A 23,865-nucleotide genomic window follows, 5' to 3' on the forward strand; every position below is an offset into this window, starting at 1 on the left:
TTGCCCTTGTTCTCTCCAATGTTCTTCTCCTGTCCCCCCTAGCCTACTCTGCAAGGGCTGGGGTCCTCCTGTCTGTGGCTTCAGGACCTACTAACAGGTTCTTTTGAGGCTGACTGGGCACCTGGGTTTCTCATCGAGGTCTCTCCCAAGATGTCCCTGTCTCAGCAGTTCCCCTATCGACTAGGAAACCCGCTGACGCAGGTTGAAGCTTCTCACACCAAGATCTTGCCTCCTGCCACTCTCACCCCCGCACCCCCACCCCTGCACCGGGCCTGGGTTCTTCTTTTTGCAGCAAAGTCCCAAGACCTGGTGGATCTCCTCCCATATGGAGTTACCCAAGAGTGTAACAACTTTGCCCAATTTAAAAAACAAAAACAAGAAATAAGAACAAAATAAAATCTGAGCTGCTCTGGAAGCATTATTCAATCCAAATATCATTTATAACAGAAACACAAACCAGCTGTCAAACAATAAACAGTCCATTCAGATCCATCTGCTTCCCTCCATCCCCATCCCCACTGGTAAGTTCACTTTGGATGCCACAGCAGCCTCTTAGCTCTCTCTCCATTTCCTCTCTCAGCTTCCACCCACCTCCAATGCACCTCTTGGGATGATCTTTCTGAAATCCAAAATGCCACTCTGTGGCTTAAAATTCCTCAGCGGCTTCCCATGCCCTTTTGTCCCTGCCTAGCATCACTCCGCTGCCCCTATTACACGTGACCCTTTCTAACCGTCATGGGCCACTTCCCCTGGCTGAGTGAGCAGTGAGTTCTAAGCAGTCTGTCTTTGCACCAGCTCTGCTCCCTTGCTTTACGTGAGGTTCAGGCCCATCCATCCCTGGAGGCTCAGCTCACATGTCAATCCTCCTCTCCGGGATCTCTCACCACACCTATCCCAAGCGAATCTGGGTGAGGGCGAGTGTCCTCACTCCAAACCCCCACAGCATCCCAAGTTTCCTCTAGCACAGCACATACTTGGTATCACACTTCCCTCTCCACATGCCTCTCTCCTTGTCCTTGAGTCCCCAGCCCAGCCCAGTGCTTGCCAGACAGCTGCCCCCATGGATTCCTCAGTGGAGCCCCTTTCCTAGTCCCCTCCTCAGAGTGGGCTCTCAGGCACCACTGCCATGTGCTGTCAACATCTCAGACCCTGAAACTCATCAAAAGACTTGTTTGTAAGCTAAGAATTGAGAGTTTCAGGCTTTCTTAAAGCAGATTATTTTTATAGAAAGTCTTAATTCATCAGTTAAGATATAATAACAAACCTTGAGGGAAATTGCCCATAGAAAAGTGGCTAAAATCTAATGTGCTGACACAAACAAAATAAATTACTCCCATATGTGTGTCCAAAAGTTTTGCTTGTTCAGTGTGGGAAGTATTTATATTTGCCAGGCACGTCCACTAGGACTTACTATAAGTAACATACAATGCATACAAAGTGCATTTGTTAAATGATGGGATATATCGGAGACAGAAGATAAGCTTGGACACAAACTCGAGCCAAAGGACAGACTGCTCAGTGATCACCCATTGCTGAGGACTGCGTCTTTCTCAGAGTGGAGGGTGTGGCCATACTGTCACTCTGCCTAGAGGTTCAAGATCCTACTTTGTCATTAGAGCTAATTAATTGCTGTTAGTAAAGTGGAAAACTGTATGTGTTAATCACTGGCAGGTGGAATATAGGATGGGACAAACTTGCTTCTTTGAGATAAATATCCTTTTATCACCTTTAATGAAACCAGGCCTTTGGCGGTATTTTTCTCTGTATTTCTAATTTGTGTTCTGAATGGAGGGTCACAGCTCCTACCTTTTTCCTTCTCTCTAGATAAGGCGTGAGCAGGTCGGAAATGTAAATGAAGCCTCACTTAGGATTCAGGTCTTAGGAACTCTGTCCTCATTCAAAGTTGTTCTCTTTCAGATTATACTCTCCTGATATCCCAATAGGTCCTTTAGTAGCACCAAAAAGTCACCTTTTTTGCCCTAGCCAGTTTGGCTCAGTGGATAGAGAGTTGGCCTGCAGACTGAAGGTCCTGGGTTTGATTCTGGTCAAGGTCATGTACCTTGGTCCCCAGTCTTGGTCAGGGCTCGTGGGGGAAGCAATCAGTTGATGTGTCTCTCTCATATCCATGTTTCTCTTTCTCTCTCTCTCTCTCTCTCTCTCTCTCTCTCTCTCTCTCCCTCCCTCCCTTCCACTCTCTCTAAAAGATCAATGGAAACATATCCTCGGGTGAGGATTAACAACAACAACAAAAGTCACCTTTTCTGCGCAGTAAGACAGAAAGCAATAACTATTCCATTAGACCGTGTGCAAGAACCCTGAATGCAAGCATCATTCTTGTTCTGTAACAGAATCCTCTCTCCTTCTCTAAAGACAAATTTGACCTCAGGTTAATTTTCTAACTCTGTTCCCCTGGAAACCAATAAAAGTGGAGACTTAGCTGTGTTACTAGACAACAAAGGATATGGTTAAAATGGCCCTGATTGGCAAATTGCATAGATAGCAGGTAGGAAGCCAGGACTCCAGGCTTTCCTAAGAGTGGTGATGCCTGTCACTTAGCATGACGCTGGCAGGAGGAACCCTGGAAGCTATGCTGTGGAGTAGCTACATAAGATCTTGGGTCCTATGAGTCATCTAAGCCAAGACAGATTCCCATCCACCAGTGTAGGTCTTGTCTCCTTGCACCTGAGCTTTCACTCGAGGGACCAGACACTAGCCCCTGGAACCCTTGCAAAGACTCTGCTGGAGAGACATGCTGGGTACTGACCCGCTGGCAAGCTGTGTGTCCTGACCTATATCCTTCTACGTGAATCTGAGCCACCTGTGGCGTGGGGCAGTTTGTATGCTCAGTTGAAAAGCCCCTAGTGGACAAGGCACAACCAGCCAGTATATAATGTATGGATACTAGGTTTTCTGAGAGGTGTTGTCCTACAGATGTGGCATGTACTGCCAAAGGGAAAAAACAAATTGATTCTCCTTTTCAAAATGAGCATAGCCCAGCCGGTGTGGCTCAGTGGTTAACCAGGATGTCTCAGTTCGATTCCCATCAGGACACATGCCTGGGTTGTGGGCTCGATCCCAGGAGGGGATGTGCAGGAGGCAGCCGAGCAATGATTCTCTCTAATCATTTATGCTTCTCTCTCTCTCTCTCTCCTCTCTCCCCCTCTCCCTTCCTCTCTGAAATCAATTAAAAATATATTTAAAGCAGACAATTTCTTTAATAAAAAATATGTAAGTAAATAAATAAAATAAGCATAAATAATATAACACTGAGAGAAAACACCTTATATTCAGGCAACTACACTCTGGTGAAAGGACACTCATGTCCTTCCACCAGTGGAATCAGACCAGGAGAGCAATTACGTCAAAATGATATATAAACATGGTTAAGGTTTGGGAGGAAATACAGAAATATCCACATTGTGGTTTTGTTAAAGGAGGTGATGATCTTTTTAAAAACGATTTTTATTATTATATTATAACATGCTTGGAACCATCTGTTAAAATTTCTGAAAATCAGTGGAAGACACTTTGGCTATGATCAGACCCAGCTCAACAATGTTCCTTTCCCCCAAGCACCTCCACTCACTGTAACTACCCTCTTCACTTAGCCATTAAAAATAATGAATAGCAATCACAGCAGAAGAGGGCGGTAGAGGCACAGAGGGTGGTGGAGAGTGGACTGAGGGGGTATCTTAAAATGTTGGCTAGGCCACTTTCCTGGCACAAGTCCCCTCGCAGGTAAGTCTCACTGGGATAATGGCTTTGGGTAAAAGCAGAGGTTCTGCCACCTATTATTCCCAGACAGGTGCATTTGATTTTTAAAATGGTACCTCCAAATGCGGTACTTAAAGAAAATGAAAATTGCTAACCCCATTTCTGTGACATATTCCTAGAATTTTAGTACTTCTGTTTCCTGCAAATTATTTAAGTAAAATGGTCTATTTTTTTTTCCATTTTGAGAATATAATCCCCTCACCATACCCCCATGTTATATCTATAACTGAAAAAGTGAAAATCATGTCCTTCCACCAGTGGAATCGACCAGGAGAGCCTGTCTTTTGATGTTTTTGAACCTCCAATCTTCAACCCCCTGGTGGGTTAAGTCCATATTCCTCTGCGTTAGCATCCCTCCCAAGGCGATGGCGCCCAGGCAGAGTGCAGGCAGCAATTCCAATGAAGAGATCTCGAGTTTGATCTCAAAGCACTGTCATGTTATTGAGGACAAGTGTACCCTGAGACCCAGCCTGGAAACATTCGTAAATGCCAGCAACAAAAACAACAGTGGATACCTGGAAACTTGTTCACTTGACCGGAGAATATGTTGTTGTCGTGAAATGAAACACCATGCCAGTAGATGTCACAGGGCGAGCGGCGGCCAAAAGGGAACTAGAAGAAAGAGAACAAAATGTGACTAATCATCACAAGAGCAAGAGGAACAGCGACCACACTGATATCTACTGTGTACAAACTCCAGGCAGCCTGGCACACATCACATGATTCAATCCTCATAATCAGCATGTGCTGTCGCTGAAATTCTTTCCCATTTTACAGGTGAGGAGACAGACTCAGGCAGGTTAAGTAACTTGCTCAGGGTCACAACCAGGAGGGTGGAGTTCTGATTCCATGTGGCTGGCACTACACTCATGACTTTACAGGTACCTTTTCATTTTAATCCTCATAACTACCTACCAAGGATTATTCCCATTTTGCCAATGAGAAAATTGGGGCTGAGAATGGGATTCTAATATGCCCAAGGTCACACACAGCTGGTAAGGGGAAGAATCAAGATCTAAAGCCAGGTCTATCTGGATCCCAAGCCATTCTTCTCTTTCTCTGAAAACTACAACTCTTAACCCAGTCCCCAAAGAATGAGCTTTCACAATCTCTCTCTCTCTCTCTCTCTCTCTCTCTCTCTCTCTCTCTCTCTCTCACTCACACACACACACACACACAGTCCATAGGGCAGGATGCATCCCCAGTGCCTAAAACAGTTCCTGGCATTCAGTAAGAGTTTTTAAATAAATAAATGAACAAACCAGGAGTGGTCATCTGACTCAAGATGAGATAACCAGATTCTCCCAGGAATTTGGAAATCAGAGATGCTGGGCAGCCTCGGCTGGCCCTTGAACTGGAAGTAATAAAAAGCCAGAGCCAGTAGCTGTGCTTGGCTGTGTGCACAGAGAAGCCAAGGCAGCCAATCTGCTGAGAAAGAGAGAAAAGGAGCAGGTGCAGAGATAAAAGTAGAGGTGAGACGCTGTGGCCTTGGAGACACATATTGAGGGACCCCAGTTCCTAGGGCTTCCAGGTCCTGGACCCAGAAACTCCTGAGCCTGGCTGTCCTTCCTGTCCTTGGGTCCTATAAGATAGTCTTGTATCCTTAAAACACACCTGTTTTTTGCACAAGCTATAGGGTTTCCCTCACTGAGACAAAGGGCCTGCTCTTTCCACCACTGCCTAGGTTATCAGATTTGATCTAATTCTGAATTTACAGAATTGTTATCAAAGTTACCAAATTCTGCATTTACAGAATGTATTTTTATTTTATTTTTTATTTTTTTAAATATATTTTATTGATTTTTCACAGAGAGGAAGGGAGAGAGATAGAGAGTTAGAAACATCGATGAGAGAGAAACATCGATCAGCTGCCTCTTGCGCATCCCTCACCGGGGATGTGCCCGCAACCCAGGTACATGCCCTTGACCGGAATCGAACCCGGGACCTCTCAGTCCACAGGCTGACGCTCTATCCACTGAGCCAAACCGGTTTCGGCCAGAATGTATTTTTAAATCTGTAACTCAGATGATCCTTTTTAAAGGAAAAAGTGAAGACATGTTAGTCCATATTTAGAACCTGCTTGTTTAAAGTCCAGATGAGGAGAAATACCAACACATTTAATAAAATCATTTGATTTTCCCATTCTAAGACTACAGTTAATCAGAATTTTTATCTGCTCCAAGTTGAGAGGGCCACATTCCAATGGAAGAACACAGCATTACTAATGAAATGGTGGTGACTCGAAGCTTTCCAACTATTCCCAATTAGAATGAAGGCAAACAGACTCACGCACTTTAAATCATTCACATTATTTCTAAACTGTGCCAAACTGAAGCATATGTTACACACTCTATTAGCATTAACAAGTTCCATCTATAATGTACAGCATTTCACTCATTTTCTTTGCATCCAATGGACTGAAGTTATTAATTCGGTACTCATAAATACAAAGAGATACAACATACATTATTTTCTTCCAGCTGTTGGGTGCTAATATGGAGAAAGGGAATTAACTTAACCAGGGAGGTATCTCTAAAAGCAGACTCTCCAAGCAAAGTTTCTACGATGCAAAATGATTTTGCTGCTCAAAATGTGGGACCAACACCTGCTCTATGTTCGGGGACAACTGCTGACTCCTTATCACCCATATGGTCACACCTCAATCCTTGCTACCTTCTCCCCAATCAACCCTTCATTCAGAAGTGCCTCTAACTCATTTTGTTTTGAGAAACTGCCTTTTTAAAAAAATCCATTCATTCAATAATTACCATGCCAGGCACTGTGCTAGATACTGAGAACACAGAGAAACACAATTTTAAATAGGTCAAAGGCTTCATAATCCCATCTCTTTTAAAGATCTTTTTCAATACTGCCCATTTTCACTACCTCTGGCCAACATGCTACTGGAAGTTCTAGCCAAAGCAATAGGCAAGAGAAAAAAATACAAGCTATCCAAATTGGGAAGAAATAAGTAATATATCTGTTTGCATATGACATTATTTTATATGTAAGAAACATTAAAGATCACTCATACACACAACTGTTAGAAATAAACAAATTCAGCAAAGTTGCAGTTACAAAATCAATACACAAAAATCATTGTTTTTCTATACATTAACCATGAACAATCCCAAAAGGAAATTAAGAAAACAATTACATTTACAGTAGCATCAAAAAGAATACAATACTGCCCTGGCCAGTTTTCTCAATGGTTAGAGCATCAGCCCTGGGAACAAAGGGTTGTTGACTCAATTTCTGGTCAAGGGCAAATTTCTAGGTTGCAGGTTCAATTCCCGGCCCCAATTGGGGTACAAGCAGGAGGCAAATAATCGATGTCTCTCTCAAGTCAGTGTTTTTCTCCTCTCTCTTTCTTCCCCCCTCTCCCTCCCTTCCACTCTCTCTAAAAATCAATGGAAAAAATATCCTCACTCCTTGGGTGAGCATAAAAATAATAATAATATAATACATAGGAAATCACCAATGAGGCAAAAAACTTGTACACTGAAAACTACGAAATGTTATAAAAAAAAAATAAAGACACACATAAGTAAAAAGACATCCCAAGTTCATGGATTAGATGATTTAATATTGTTGAAATGTCAATTGTTGGTATAAACAATTGATATAAAATCCAAATGAGTTGAAAACTTATTTCCACATAAAAACCTACACACAGATGTTTATAGCAGCTTTATTCATAATTGCCAAAACTTGGAAGCCACCAAGATGCTCTTCAGTGGGTGAATAGATAAATAAGCTGTGATATATCCAGACAAAATTATTCAGCACTAAAAAGAAATGAGCTCTCAAGTCATGAAAAGACATGTTGGTAGGTATTAAGTATGTATTTTTAAGTGAAAGAAGCCCATTTGAAAAGGCTACATACTGTATGATTCCAACTATCTGACATTCTGGAAAAGACAAAACTATAAAGACTGTAAAGGGATCAGGGGCTAGGGGAAAGGAAAGGATGATAGGTGGAGCACAGAAGATGTTTAGAGCAGTGAAACTACTCTATAGGATACTGTAATGCTGGGTACATGTCATTATACATTTGTTCAAACCCACAGAATGCACCCTACCAAGGGTGAACCCTAATATAAACTATGGACTTTGGGTAATAATGATGTATCAATGTAGGCTCATCAATTGTAATGAATGTACTATTCTGGTATGGGATTTTGATAGTGGGAGAGGCTGGGCATATGTGGGGACAGTGAAAAAAAGGAAATCTCTGTTCCTTCTACTCAATTTTGCTGTGAACCTATTATAGCCCTAAATAAAAATAATGGAAATAAAATTTTAAAAAACATCATGGTACTAGCACAAAGACAGACATATAGATCAATAGAATAGGATAGAGAACCCAGAAATAAACCCTTGCATTTATAGTCAAATGATTTTTGACAAGGATGACAAAACTATTCAATGGGGATGGGAAAACTGGATGTTCACATGCAAAAAGAATAATGTTGGATCCTTACCTTACACCATACACAAAAATTAACTCAAAATGAGCCAAAGACCTAATCATAAGAGCTAGGAAAAATATGGGGGATAAACTTTATGACATTGGATTTGGCAATGATTTCTTGGATATGACACCAAAGCACAGGGAATAAATAAATAAATAAATAAATAAATAAATAAAACTTCATCAAAATTAAAACTTTTTGCATAAAAGGACACTATCAACAGAATGAAAGAGCAACCCATGGAATGGGAGAAAATATTTTAAAATGATATCTCTGACAAAGAATTAATATTCAGAATATATTTTAAACTGCCTACAACTCAACAACAAAAAGCAACCCAATTAAAAAATAGGCAAAGGATTTGAATAGACATTTCTCCAAAAAAAGATATGCAGATGGTTAGTATGCACATGAAAAGATGCTCAACAATGCTAGTCATTAGGGAAATGAAAATTGAAATCACAATGAGACACCACTTCACACCCATTAGGAGGGCTATTATAAAAAATAGTAATAAAAATAAGTGTTGATAAGGATGTAGAGAAATTGGAACCCTTGCGCATTGGGAATGCAAAAAAGCTTCTGTGGGGAACATAATTCCACTTCTGGGTATATACCCAAAGAATTCAGGGACTCGAATAAATATTGATACACAAATGTTCATAGCAGCATTATTCACAACCACCAAAAAGTGGAAACAGTCCAAGTGTTCATCAACTGTCCATCAATGAATAAACAAAATGTGGTACACATATACTATTACTCAGCCTTAAGAAGGAATGAAATTTTGACACCTGCTATAATACAGATGACCCCTGAGGACATTATGCTAAGTGAAATAAAACAGACACAAAAGGACAAATATTGTATGGTTCCACTTATATGAGACAGCTAGAGTAGTCAGATTCCTAGGAAAAGTAAATGGTGGTTTCTAGGGGTAGGGGAGGGAACAACAGGAATTATTTGTTTAATAAATACAGAGTTTCAGTTTGGGAACATGCAATAAGTTCTGGAGATGGATGGTGGTGATGATTGAAAAACAATGTGAATGTATTTAATGCCACTGAATTGTACACCTAATGATGGTTAAGATGGTATGTATATTTTACCATAATAAAACAACATCAAAAACTGTTTGCTTACACCCTCTGACACTAAGGGGCCATTTGAGGCTCTACTCTGAGCTCTCTGTAGCCTGGAATGGTGCATGGATTTTCACAGGGCAACTGAAAATTGACAAATGCTTCCCAGACTCCCCACTCCCCATTTTTCTCAAGGTCACATCATCACATTTACTCCAGGAGATTCAGAGACTCCCTGAAGCCTCTAGCTGTTAAGAGACACCATGTTAGAATGAATATGTGAAGTTATGAATAGTAGCTACACAAATACATCATCATGATCATCATTATCATTAAAGTTAACATTTAGGTAATGCTATGTGTAATTGTTAAACAACTTATGTCATTTAATCCTCACAACAACCTTATGAGGAAGGTGCTACTATTAATCCTATTTACAGTTGAAGAAACCAAAGCTTTGAGATATTAAATAACTTTCCCAAGGTAAAAGTTAGTAAGGGCAGAGCCAGGATTAAATCCAGGTCTGCCTGACTCCAAGGCCCATGTACTTAACCAGCTACACACAACTAATCTTGAACTGATCACTGTAGTGGAATTTATCAGTCACACATGAACCATAGTAACTAACCCACCCTCACACTACATGCTACCATCTTTTCCACAAAGGAAGTGGCTCTTTCAGCAAATACACCTGAAGGGACCCAAAACCCCTTTCCCTCTTGCCCAGAAGGACTAAAACACACTTGCAAAATAGCCAGGCTCAGACAAGAATTGAAGTCAGTAAATGTCCTTTGAGCATATTTGTGCTTAAGGAACTGATATTCAGGTCCCTCTTCTAATGACCCAGAGAGCAAGTTTGAACCCCCCAAGGGCTTTTGCAAAAAGAAATTTCACAGTGCATGCTGATGAAAGCACAATTCACATTTCTGTACTTTGTGAATGATTTTCTTCATGAACAGAAAATCTTTCAAGTGATTGGGCATAAAAGTGGCAAATAAGCTTTGATATGGGCAAGCATATGTGTAATGCATCTACAGAGGGAACTGACCCAAATTGCTGCTTTAAAATGAGGGGCCGGAAGCACTCAGGGGAAACACAAAGAAAGTGTAGCAGCCAGAGCACCATGCTTGGACTGGGAAGACCCTGGCTCAAGCCCCGACCCACCACACCCACCCGGAGGCCTTGACATGTGGACCCTGCCCCTCTAAGCCTCAGCAGCTCATCTACAGAAGAGGAAAACAACAGCAATAAAACCTACCTACCTCGCAGGGTTGTTATGTGGACAGAGACAATGCATGGAAAAGCATTTTATAAATAGCAAATTGCTGTTATAAAGGACAGGTTATTGTTTTTAATGTCCAAGGAAATCACCGCATTAGTAACTTCAACGTAAAAAGGTGCCATGAAAATATCAAGCACCATTAGGACACCTCTGGAATAAGAACACCGTGGTAACCTGCACTTGGGGGCTTTCCATGGTGTCCCCAGGCAGAGTTAATAGAGTCCCCTCCAATGCCCCCTCTGTACTCTGTTGATGTGCGAGATGCAGCCACCACTTTGGGGGGGGCGGGTTCTGTTTACATGACTGCCTCCCCACCAGACAGAAGGCTACCCTCCCCCACCTACCCATCTGTTGTAGGGAGCTTCCAACCATCCCTGTTTCCTGGAGCTCCTACCCTGTGTAGTCTTCACCCACATTGTTACAGACTTGGTCTATGTGACCAATAGCTACAGCACAAGTGACATTCCGATATTAGGAAACTTCCAATATGCTAATATCTTTATAATAAGACTGAAGCACCTCCCTTCTCCTTCTCTCTCTCTCTCTCTCTCTCTCTCTCTCTCTCTCTCTCTCTCTCTCTCCCCTATCATCATCATCATCATCATCATCATCATCACCATCACCCATTTTGGGGAAGCCTAGGAAGAGGTAAGAAATCAAAGCCTCCTGCCCACAGCCATGGGAATGAAGGACGTGGATCCTTCGGCCCCAGGCAAGTCTTTAGAGACTGTGACCCTGTCCCGCAGCTTAACTGCAGCCTTGAGAGGGACCCTGAGCCACAACCCCCAGATCAGCCACGCTCAGACTCCTAACCCGCAGAGATAATAAATGTGTGTTGTTTCAAGCTGCTAAGTTTGGGGAAAATTTGTCACACAGCAATAGATACTGAATACACCATTCCAGTTTCAGAGCTGGGTCATGGAGAAGGAAAGCATTCTGAAAATGAAGGAATCTAAGACTAATATAGCTTTATAATGAATATAATAATAACTATTTATTGAGTACTAATTATGTGCCAGGTATCTTACATACATGCCTTCATTTTGCACATAAAATAATACAATCTTGTCTGGCTGGTGTGGTTCAGTTGGTTGAGCATTGTCCCATGTACCAGGAGGTCACGGTTCAATTCCTGGTCAGGACACATGCCCAGGTTGTGGGCTTGATCCCCAGTATGGGGCATGGAGGAGGCAGCCAATCAATGATTCTCTCTCTTCATTGATGTTTCTCTCTCTCTCTCTCTCCCTCTCCCTCTCCCTTCCTCTCTGAAATCAATAAAAATATTTTTTTAAAGAATGCAATCCCACTGCTAATAAGTGGCAAACCACAACTTGAAGTCATGCTGGTCCATCTCCAAAGACTGTGCTCTTTGGACTGTTCCAAGATAGATGGGTGGATAGATGGATTAGTCTGCGACCAAAAAACTGAACATATATATCTATAAAAAATTGAGTTGTGATTAACACTTCAAGAAAGATTGTGGCACACCATCAGTAGATGAGTGGATAAAAAAGCTGTGGTACATTTATATGATGGAATACTACCCAGCAGTAAAAAAAAAAAAAAGAGAGAATCTCTTACCCTTTGAGACAGCATGGAAGGACCTGGAGAGTATCATGCTAAGTGAAATTAGTTAGTCAGAGAAAGACAGTATCTCATGATCGCACTCATATGTGGAATCTAAGTAACAAAATAAACTGATGAATGGAGTGGATGACGAGACGTGGAAGCATGAAACAGACTGCAGAATCTCAGAGGGAAGGTGGGGAGGGTGAATGGGTGGGAAGTAATTAACCAAAGACCTTGTATGCATATATGCATAACCCATGAACAGACAATAGAGTGCTGAAGGCCTGTGGGAGGAGGAAGGGGGGACATATGTAATACTTTCAACAATAAAGAATTATTTTTTAAAAAAGAAGAAGAAAGAAAGAATGTGGCACAGAAATGCCAGAGAAGGCCAGTTAGACAGGGAAAAGACTGAGCAATTGCCCTTCAAGAATGGACTAAAAATTTAACACTTTTCTTCAATCAAGAAAGCAAAGAGACAGACCTAGCCTCTTTGGCTCAATGAATAGAGCGTCGGCCCACGGACTGAAGGGTCCGGTTCGATTCTGGTCAAAGGCACATGCCCGGGTTGCAGGCTTGATCCCCAGTAAGGGGTGTGCAAGAGGCAGCCAATCAATGATTCTCATCATTGATGTTTCAATCTCTCTCTCCTCCCTTCCTCTTTCTGAAATCAATAAAAATATATTAAATAAAAAGAAAGAAAGAAGACAAAGAAAATACTGGTGGAAATCCATCCAATCCTGAAGGGTGTGCCCAGATGGGGCTCGGTTCTATAAGCCAAATGTGAGTATATCAAAGGAAGGTGAGCCCCCTTCAAGCCTAAGAGAGGGAGGGCGGCTCACTCTATTACTCAGCTCTCAGCAATGGCATCGCTATCCTCTCAGACAGGTGAGAACCGCCAACCAACCACCCCACTGAGGGGCCAGGCTCCTTCCTGCCTGTGGAAAGTGGGGCTGATGAGAAAAGGCCTCCCGTGTGGTAAGGGACTGGCTGGCTTCATGACCCCAGTGTCTCTGGATGGGGCTGGGGGGAAAGCCCACACATAGGTCAAGCCTGTTACCTCAGAGGGACAATAACGGCAATGTGATTGGTTATTAGATGGATTGATAATGTGTCTGATCACCTAGCACCGTGCCTGGCACACAATGCCTGGTGTGCAGGAGGTGTTCAAACAATGCTGCTTACCTTCCTCGCTTCTGCTCCTTCCCAGCACCCTTGACCCAAATCTATTGGCTGGTAAGATGTTACCCAAAGGAGCTGCTGGGCAGGGTGTTTTCTAGGACCGGCCTCAAGAAAAACGTGCACAAGCTACACCAGGGGATTTGCAGCATGTAGTCTCCAAGTGGGCGCCAACCTCTGCAGAAAGCCCGTGCTTGCAGGAAAGCTCCTTGACTTGAGGTCAAGAGCCTGGATTCAAATCTCAGCCCAGCCAGTGACTAAGGCCCGCAGTTTCATCATCTGAGAAAGGGGACTAGCAAAGCCTCCCACACAGGGGGTGCGGTGAAGATTAAAAACAACTATGCAAGTAAAAGAGCATTTGTGACCGGCCTGGTACACTGTAGGAGTCCAATAACAGAACATTGAGAGTGAGCCTCCCAGATTGCTCCTCACCTAACTGAGTCTCATGGTGAGAAAGGAGAGAAGCAGAGTCCCCAGACATCCCCCCTGTAGAGAGCAGAGGCTGGCCCTCAACTAATCCACCTTCTGGAGAACAGCAGTGAATCACAGCCCCAGGAATTGCGGAGCCAGCCTGGGGGAAAGACAGGCGTTTACAGATAGCACGTTCTGAGTGACAAAGTGCTGGGCGAGCCCAGGAGGAGCAACGTTTCCACGCAAGGTGCAAGGCGAGGAAAGTTTAACCAAGGAGGGGCCACTGGAGCTAGTGTGAAGGAGGCATTTGCCAGGCAGAGATAAAGAGAAAGGGATGCCTGCAGGGCAGGGAATCTAGGAGAGCATGAGAGCTTCCGTGTGCCTGGGGCCAAAGTTGGAGCAGTCCCTGAGCCAAGACAGATCACGAAGGGCTCCCGGGCAAGCTGAGGCATTGGAACGGGATTCTGCAGGTGGAAGAGAGCCAAGGGAAGTGCTCAAGCAGGACAAGGCTGGCCGGGCGAGAGTGGAGGGTGGAGGGGAGACAGAGAGACTGAGGACAGAGACTGAGGATGAGGAAGCCAGCCAAGGCTGGGAGAAAGGGGATGGGGCGGGGCGATGACTGGGCAAAGAGAGAAAGAATGCTCTGGGAAGAAGCGTGGGAAAGCATGGTTCAGTGTGTAAGAATTACTCTGCCACTCCATGCACTTCTGTGCCCGTGGGCACATGCCTGGCCCCGTCTCCTCCATGTTCCTGGTCATTGGGGATGGAGAGGACCCCACAGGGATAAGTGGCACCGAGGAGCCTTCCAGTTTAATACAGCGCGTCTGGCTCTAGTGGGTTTCCCAGGAAGACAATAATTACTCATCCTCTAATAGAGCCAATAAATACAGCAGGAGGATAAGTAATTAACAACCTTTTGCTGGAAAGTAGCAATTCTCATGATCTATGAAGTTTCCCTTTCCTGTTCACCACTTCCTCCTTACCGCAAGTATGATACTCTGGGTAACTATGCCATTCCCTGTTCACTGAATTAATACAAAGCAGGTTGTATTTTTTATTAAATCCATTCATTATAAATGACGCATACGAACTGAAGCTGGAAGAGCTGTGGTAAGGCCTGTCCTCTGCCTTGCTTCTGCTTCTGATCGCAAGACTTTTAATGAGATCAAAATTGTTACCAAACAATTTAACTACAGAAAAAAAAAAAAGCCCATGTTGGAAGCAGAGGAAGATAACGTTGCCCCCTTCATAATTTCAGTGTCCCGCAGCAATCTTCTCCGGTTATTTATTCTGATGTCTAATTTCCTGCCCGTAAAGAATCTGTATTAGTAGTAATTATATTAGGCAAGAGAAAAAGAAACACTTCACAAAATTCTGAAGTGATTTACCTCTCAGCTTGCAGTTTTAATTAAAATTCCAGTTTATTTAGCAAATAGTCTGAAAAGATTAGATACCAATTTAGCACTACGTGCTTTTCCCACTTTCCAATTCATAAGGGTGACACAAACAACAAAATAACCACATTAAATGATTCTCCATTCCATCATAATTCAGCCTATGGAAAAGCACTCCAATATCAATTATAAATTAACTCCATTACGCTCTGCAAAATTATCAACAGTATCTCTCTGCTCTCTACTCCCTTACTGTGGGTAAATTATATCAATCCACCACGAGGCCTCCAATTACTAAGTCTCTTCCACATCAAAATTTTAAATGTGTTTATTAACTGAAATGGAACAAAGCAAATCAGGTTTCCCATTTCAGCAGCACTTTCCTCCCAGCCAGGATAACAAACAACTTTTCCTGAAGTCACTCCTGACACCTCTTGGGGCAGCTCATCCCCAGCTAACCAGATTCCCATGACATTTCAGTACTTTCCACAGTGGCAACTCCCACTGAAAGCTGGTCTACAGGCACCCTGGCTCGGCCAGGCCATCAATTAATTCATTCAACACACAAGCAAGTTGTGCCTTGGAGGCAGGCAGCGCTCAGGGAACGCCGAGAGGCTCCACCTATGGGAGCAGAGGGTTAGTGGTAGGATACGGGGCTGGAGAGGTGAAAATAGGATGAATGAAAGAGTCCTGACCTTCCAGGAGCTCAGAGTGCAGCAGCTGAGCCAGACACATAAGCACATTTTTGTAATGCCTGTAGCCACTATCTTACTGAGCATTACTACACACCTGCCTCACCCACACTGTCACCTTTAATTGCTACACAACCTTATGAATAGCCATCCTATCCCCATTTTATAAAGGAAACAAATGAGGCTCAGAGAGGTAGGGGACAGTTGAGCTCTCGATGAGGAGAGAAGTTGCCAGACTAAAGAGGGAAAGGGGTTCCCACAGGAGGAAACAAAAGCATGTGTAAAGACCAAGCAAAGAGCAAGCGAGAGCCTGGAGATCCAGGCCTCCTCTGTCTCTGGCCACGAACACCCAAGTTGCCTTCAGGCCTGTTTCCCCATTTGCCACACACAGGTAATTCCCATTCTGCAAACCTACGAGGGTCCGCTCTTTTTTTCCAACAACTGATTATGATTTGTGCTGACCCTGAAGCATCCAGTGCTGTCTTAATAATGTTCCCCAGGGACAAAAAAAAAAGTGGTTTCCTGGGGGACTTACTAGATAAAGGAGGATACACTCTGCCCCCCTAAACTCCTTTGTGCCTCCTGGCCCTAAAACCAGCCTGTAATCTCCCAGAAACAGGCCATTGACTCATCATACCAACACAGATTATTAAAAACGTAATTGTACTAATAGTATCTATAATTGTTTAAATTGTGGCTACTATTTATTGAGTTCATATTACATGCTGCATACTTTACATGCACTATCTCAATCAGCCCTCACAACAACACTGTCAGATAGGCAGACATATCACCATTCCACTTTACAACTGAAGAAACAGGCACAGAGCAATTAGATAACTTGGACCCTGGTAGTGTAGCCAGTAAGTGGCAGAGCAAGGAACAGAACTCAGGCCATTATGTCCTCAGTCCCCAGAGAACTAATCCTAGGAGAAATGAATGAGGTTCTGTTAACAACCATAAAATTCCAGAGACAAGGAGGTGTATAGTAAGGCTGATGTGTGTGGGGAAGGGAAAGAGGAGAGTCCAGAGTAGGGGACGGGGCCCGCTGGGAGCTCTCCAGAGTGCTGAACCACCTCTGCCAAAATACTCTGACTCAGAGTGCCTGCTTCTTCCTGGCACCTCTGCCAAACCTAACCCTCAGCAGAGCCACTAACGGAATAGAGTGAATAGAAATGGGAGTACATCTGGGAGACAAATAGTTATCTTTTACAAGTACCGAGCTCAAGGAGACAACAGGACATCTAATTAGAACTAGCTTACAAGGGATTAGAAATACGGGAATGGGAGTGAAGAGAAATCAAAGCAAGAAGTGCAAATTCATGAATCACAGAGAGAACTGGAGAAAGGAAAGGGTGAGTGCATTTTTTTGAGTGGTTACTGAGAGAGAAAACCAAAGGGCAAGGGTCAGAAAGGGAAGGGGACTCCTTCCTAGCTGTCCTAGACAGTGGGTACCAGGAACAAACAACTAAACTCCACTGTCACATCCAAACGGTGTTCAGAGTGGACAGAATGTTGTTGTCTATAACTGTGAACCTGTGAATAACCACCACAGCTCCTCAACCTCCCCCCCAAAGAAGAACAAGAAATGACAACATATTTAAGGGAAAGATAGAAATTAGCCTGCCATAAGGTGACATGATTCAGGTCAATCAAGGTCATACCTACTTTACTTGAAGTAATCATTATAAATTTGAGATGGCACTCAGAAAGACCCTGTGCCTATCTTGGGCCTTTCAGACCATAGAACCTCAAGGCTTACACCATGGGACATTTATGAATACATCTCTCCCCCTGCTGGTAACAAATATTAGAAAAGCACCTTTATTCTCCAGCTCCATCCCCACCTCTGCTCTCCTACACCTCTGCTCTCCTTACATAACAGTTATACTCTTCTATTAATCAGTCTTTCACTCAGTAAACGTTATTATGCATCAACTCAACAGCAGGCACTGGGGACTCGGAGAAGAATAAGGCACAGTCCCTGTCTTTAGGACGTGAACTTGTAAATAAGTCACAATGCAAAGTGGCAAATGCTCCAGCACATGAGGGTCAAAGGGCAATGGGGGCATGAAGCAGGATGTGAGTTACTCCTCTTGGGGGGGAAAGATGTGATTTGGTAGAAACTTGTTGAGCTGGAATTTGCCAAGCCCAGAGCCAGGAAGATAGTCTCTGTTGGAGGAGTCAGCCCAGGAGTAAAGGCATGGGAGCATGAGGGAACATGATTAGAAGTCTCTCCAGGGCAGGAACAACATCTTAATTCTCTTCGTATTCCAGGTGCCTTGCCAAGAGCATAGGGGTATGGTGGGTGTTGGCAAGTAAGAGATACTGGAGGAATGAATGACATGTGGTTTGGCATGGAGGGAATAAAGCAAGACTATGGGGCCTTATAACAGAAAGGAACCGAATGGAACCAGAATCTATAAGCCTCACAACAAATCTTAATGTGAAATTGCTCAGGCATGCAGCAGATATGTACAGGCTCTGGTCATCCATTTCTCCAGCCCAGGGCTTAATGACTCTGCAGGTGAATGAGGCAGCTCTTATAAAGGAACTGTACACCCCTCAATGTGGGCCAGTTCAAGGGCGATGGACTAGTTCACAGCTAGAGCTATCCCTTCTGTTCAGAATTTTAAAAGAAATTATTTTTAAAAGCAATAACAACCAAATAAGATGGTGCAGGGGTGAGAATATGTGCATCCTTATCAAACTTGGGAGTCTCCTTTTGTTTCCCATGTTGAACTACATTGTCAAGTTCCAAATCTCCTCATTTTTCAAAGCTTAACACAGCCAACAGCTGTGGCAAAAGTCACTGCTTTCCCTTGCTCCTTGTGATGGGGTATGTTAGGTCTCTACTAAGTATTTAAATAATACCTTTTAATTTACTTAGTGACCTCAGAACAAACTGATTGATGGCCCAGCTCAGTGGGCAATGACAGCTGGCATTTCCCTGATGGCCACATAATTGGGCAATTGCATTAACTGTATATCACCCTTTAGATCAGCTAATGTGGTCTATTAAGGCAAAGCCAGCCCACTCATGGCTTGCAGTCAGCTTCCATAGCCCACAGGTTTTTAAGCACTCTGGTACCAGTTTAAACGCCTTTGTATTTTCACAGTGTTATAAACCTGGTGCTTTCCTGGTACATCCTGAAGAAATTGAACCAGCAGAGTTAGACTGGAAAAACCTGTAACCTATTGCAAATAATGTAAGTACAAATATTATGGAATTAAAAATCAGGAGACCTAAGATTCTAGTCCTAATTAATTAGTTCACCCACTCAACAAACATTAATTGAATGCCTATTATGTGCTGGCTACTGGACTAGGTGCTGAGATATAACAAAACCACCACCATCCCACTTGCCAAGTACTTACTATGTGCTAGCCTCAGTTCTAAGCACTTCAAAGGTATACAGTCACTTAAAACATTAACAACCTTAGGGGTAAGTACAATTCTCATACCCATTTTATACAGGAGGAAATAGAGGCACAGAGAAGTAAAGCAACTTGCTTCAGTTTTTAGCCTCATAAGGGGCACTGGCAGCTCCACTGGCCAGGTGTGGGAGGAAAGACCTCATAAGGGCAAGTCCTCCTATACTTTAAATCTGAATGGCAGTCATACATCCAAAAGTTATTCCTAACTGGGTAGGAAAACAAGATAAAATTCTGAATTTGGTTCAGCTAATATCAGCCTGGATTTCACAAAGGATTAGAAGAAATCTTCACAAGTCAAGGTTCTTATTCTCTTCTAAAGAATTCTAGGAAAAGAGATACCATAAAGCTACCTTTGAAACCCATTCTACCATGCATGATCTTTTTAAAATACTACGTTAATATAATTATGCCATTTTCATTCCCAGCACCAAACTGAATAAAAGTTAAAGAAATGCTAGCCAAAGGTAAAATTATTAGAGACCTCAAAATGATTCACCAGAATAAAGTTAAAAGACTAGTGGAAGACAGTCTTTGGGCTTGGGAGGAAAAAAGAAGACTAACCTCTAAAACTTTAAAAATATTAGGGACTTTTTAGAATAGTGTGTCAAGCAAACAGCCTTAAAGCCTCAGTTATAACCTATCAGCTATCCAGGACAATAATCATAAGTGGGTTCTCCAAAGGAAGGCAAAAACTAACACTTATTACATGCCTACTGTATGTCAGTGGCTTCCACGCTCACTATTTCATTTAATCTCCTGGTACCCTGTGGATAGACTGTATTCATCCATTTTTACAGATGAGGAGAACAAAGCCCAGAGTTCATTCACACTGCATTGTGCTAGGTGTTGGGTGTGCAATAACGAACACAAGAGGCATAATACTAAAATAATAAACATTATAATAATAAGTCATAAACATGAGAGTCATGGTTCCTGCTTTCATGGGACTTAGAGTCTAGTTGGGAGTGACGGACACTTCAAAACTTATTACAAAAATAATCATGAGTGACCCAGCTTGAGGGGCCTTGGGGGATGCACCCCGAGAGCTGAAGAATAAGGAGACAGAGGAGGAGAGGGGAGGTGGTGAGAGAAAGGAAGACCATGTCCTTTCTGCAGGCGGGGGAGATGCAGCAGAGGCGGAGGACGTTCGGTTATGTGCCCGAGATAACACCATTTTAAGTGATCAGGTGGAGGGTTTGGATCCCGTGCTTTCTGAGTGCAGAATTCATGTTCTCATCTCTGCCATATAATGTGACCAGCTGTGCTTCAAATCTAAGGTGGCCACTCCACAAAGAGGGTCTGATTCCCCAAGATGATGCCCAATGTTTCCCAATCTCATCTGCTCATAAGAATAGCCCAAGGGAGCTTGTTAAAAAAAATAAATAAGAGTTTCCAGGTCCCACCACTACTGAGAAATCAAATTTTAGCAAATGCCCTAGGTGACTCTTGTGATCAGGCAAGTTTGGGAGATGCTAAGTTAAGGCTTCAGGAAACGTAAAACCCAATACACAGGAGCTTACTTTTAACTGCCAGCTCCTGGATATTTTTAAGAAATAGGCAGAGCTCCTTGAAGTAACGCAGTCTTCCAAGAAGAAAAGGAATGGGGAGGAGGGGGGCAGATAAAAATCCTCTAGAGATCAATCAGCCAGTCAGTCAAATTAAAATGCTCCCTTCCTTTCTTCCAGATTTCCTATGGATTTTTACTGTCTCTTATTTTGGATTAAGTAATGTCTTCTCAGTATGGATTATGTGATTGCTGTTAAAACAAAACCCATTCCCACACCTGAAGGCTCAGAACATGCTACTGATTTGGAGTCATCGCTAATTAAGGAGCTGAGTAGAGTAACAAAGCAGCAGGATAATAAGAAACTACAAGCCGCGGCTTTCATCTGGGAGAGGTTACAGATGTATTAGAGTCCAAACACTTAGGTTCAAATCCCAGACCTACCACTCACTAGATGAAACATGGACAAGTTAATGAAGCTCTCTGAGCCTCGCTTTCCCCAACGGCAAAGGGGCTAATAATACCCCCTCTGCAGAGTTATTTCTGAGCCATAAGTGGGATAACAGAGGTGGTGGCCTGATGCTATCAGGCCTTTAACAAATGTGTGTTAATAAATAAAACAAGAGTGAATTTATAGCCCAACAAGAGGAGTGTGCTAACATGGAACCAACAGCTAATAAGATATATGAAATTAATAAAAAAGATTCACAGGCACAAAGCACTGATTCTACGCCATGTTATGGAAAACTGGCCCTCCCCAGGATATGATGGATGCGGTTCTCTTGATATGATGTTTGAAAATGTGGGAATGGGAGGGAGTTTAATGTGCCAATTTTTGTCCATAGGCAGTAGATCTCCTGGGAGCTAGAAGAACTGAACCCAGGATTCAAAAAAGAGAGACTGAGTGTCAAGGTGACATCAGCTCAAAGGCTGGGGAACAGGGGGAGCACAGTGGTGGTGTGGGGGTGTGGTGAGTCATTAATAATAATAATGGCATACAATTCAGAAAGTGCTTTAAATGGAGAAGTTTGATAAAGGGTGTGGGGAAGACATCAGGGAAGGACACAAATCACCAAGCCAGAGTTCAGGGTCATGCAGAGAGCAATATTGAACTGAGAGGCAGAGGCCATCCAAAGATGCAGATTGGACTAGCCACCTGAGAGTTGCTAGATGAATGAGGTCAGGCCTAAGGGTGTCAGATACCTAGCTTGCAGCCATAACAGGTCCTCCTCTGTTACACTCTGAAAGGCCACAAAATCTTTAAGAGGCGCTGCTAATTATCAGATATTCATACAATAGGTAAACCTTGACAATCAGCGAAGTTCTACTGATTTCCTCATTAAGAATAAGAGAGGCCCACTGAGTAGTATCATCATCAAGACTTGAGTTCAGACCTTGGTTTTGCATGACCCTGAGCAAGTTCCTTTCTTTGTCTGGAAAACAGGAATAATATTTTTCACTTCAAAGGTCTGTAAGGATTCAATGAGATAATGTGTGAAAAATAGCTAATATAGAGAATGCACTGGATGCTGTTTGCATCTGCCACTCAAAAACAAACAAAAACATAGATTTTTGTTTTTATTGCGGTCAATCCAACTCCTTTGTTGGGTGTAGAACTTAGAAAGTTGGTTGACAATTTGTTTGTGTGGGAAAATAAACTCTGAAGCTAAAGGCCAATTTGCATTTGCATTGGTTTATAAATCTGCCAAATATTCCTGCTGCGGAATCGGGAATCGAGGCATCATGGGAAGAGGCAATAAAGGTGTATGTTAGTAATGGCTTTAAATGTAAAAAAACAAGGTACTTTATCCCTCACCTTCTCCTGACAGGCCAAGTCTCTAATTCCCAATCCTTTCTCTCCACAACAGCTCTCAGAGAGAAGCATTCCAAATTTTAAATCCTATTTTTGAAGAGAATTAAATGCACAGTATGAGTCCTAGGTTTTTTATCCTATGGATGTTTTCACACAAGTGAACAGAGAAATATCCAAGGACACGGTCACTGCAGCTTTATAGAGTGGCAAAACACTATAAACAGTTCAATGCTGTCAATGGGCCCCCAGTTAAGTAAGTGATGCTACACACTTACTACGGAATGTTACGCAGCTCTAAAGAAAGGCTGCAGTAAGTCACAACACACCGATATAAAACAATAGCTAAGCTACATTGTTAAATGAAATCAAAGGTGCAGAGTAGAGTGTATCACCTGAAAGCATTAGGTAAATAAAAAGGGCTGTGTACACTAGTTCGCTTGTGTAGACGTAGCTCTGGAAACACACCAAGAGACTGCTCATCGTGGTTGCCTCTGAGGAAATGAAGTGAAGGTGGGATGAGTGAGATACATATTATTCAGTGTTTATACTTTCATTATGTAGATTTTTATCATGTGCATGTTAATAAATTTCCAGTCAAGTAAAATTGAAATACATGATAATAATAAAGAGAATAGTGCCTAGAGTAATAATAATAGTCACAATGTATTGGATAACTATTACATACTACTTATCTCTCCATCATCGTCTAGGGCAGGGGTCACTATCCGCCATTATTCAGCTGAGGAAACTGAGGCTCAAAGTTTGGACGAGTTATTTAATTTAATTTAAATCCACGCAGCTAGCAAGGAGCAGAGCCTGGATTTGAACCCAGTTTTGACAAACTCCAAATCCTTTTTCCACACTTCATTGTGGCAGAACATGAACTGTTCCCCAAAATCCTTCTCCTCCTCTTCCTGGACACAACACTAGATGACATTTCCCAGTCCCCCTTGCAGTGATAAAGACTCTTTATTTGACCAAATTCCAATCAGGCTCCTCTAAACCCTCTTCCCCTAGGTCTCAACCTTTGCACTTCCATATTAGTCTCTGCATTGCCCAGTTTTAGCAAGAATCCTGCTTAAGTTTAGAAAGAACACCCCCCCTCCCATATCTAATCCCCCTCGATATGTAATCAGACCCTCATCTCCCACCCTGCTTATCACCTCCCTGGTCTGTCTTCAGCAAGAACCCTATCAAATTGGTTTAGCCAGGGCTCCCCTCCACCCCTATGTTTCCTCTAGGAATTTTCCAC

At 42.8% G+C, this 23,865-nt stretch overlaps 1 protein-coding gene across 1 annotated transcript in view; it reads right to left on the reverse strand.

Moving 5' to 3' along the window:
• TTLL11 (tubulin tyrosine ligase like 11) overlaps nucleotides 1–23,865 on the reverse strand; it is a 212,580-nt gene that overhangs the window by 146,162 nt on the left and 42,553 nt on the right. The window contains exon 3 of the mRNA XM_014457912.2: nucleotides 4,290–4,386. Coding sequence (XP_014313398.2) covers nucleotides 4,290–4,386 — 97 coding nt within the window. The remainder of the gene's footprint in view (nucleotides 1–4,289; nucleotides 4,387–23,865) is intronic.

This window comes from Myotis lucifugus, unplaced genomic scaffold (genome assembly GCF_000147115.1).
Source record: "Myotis lucifugus unplaced genomic scaffold, Myoluc2.0 scaffold_87, whole genome shotgun sequence".
Classification (NCBI taxonomy): Eukaryota; Metazoa; Chordata; class Mammalia; order Chiroptera; family Vespertilionidae; genus Myotis; species Myotis lucifugus.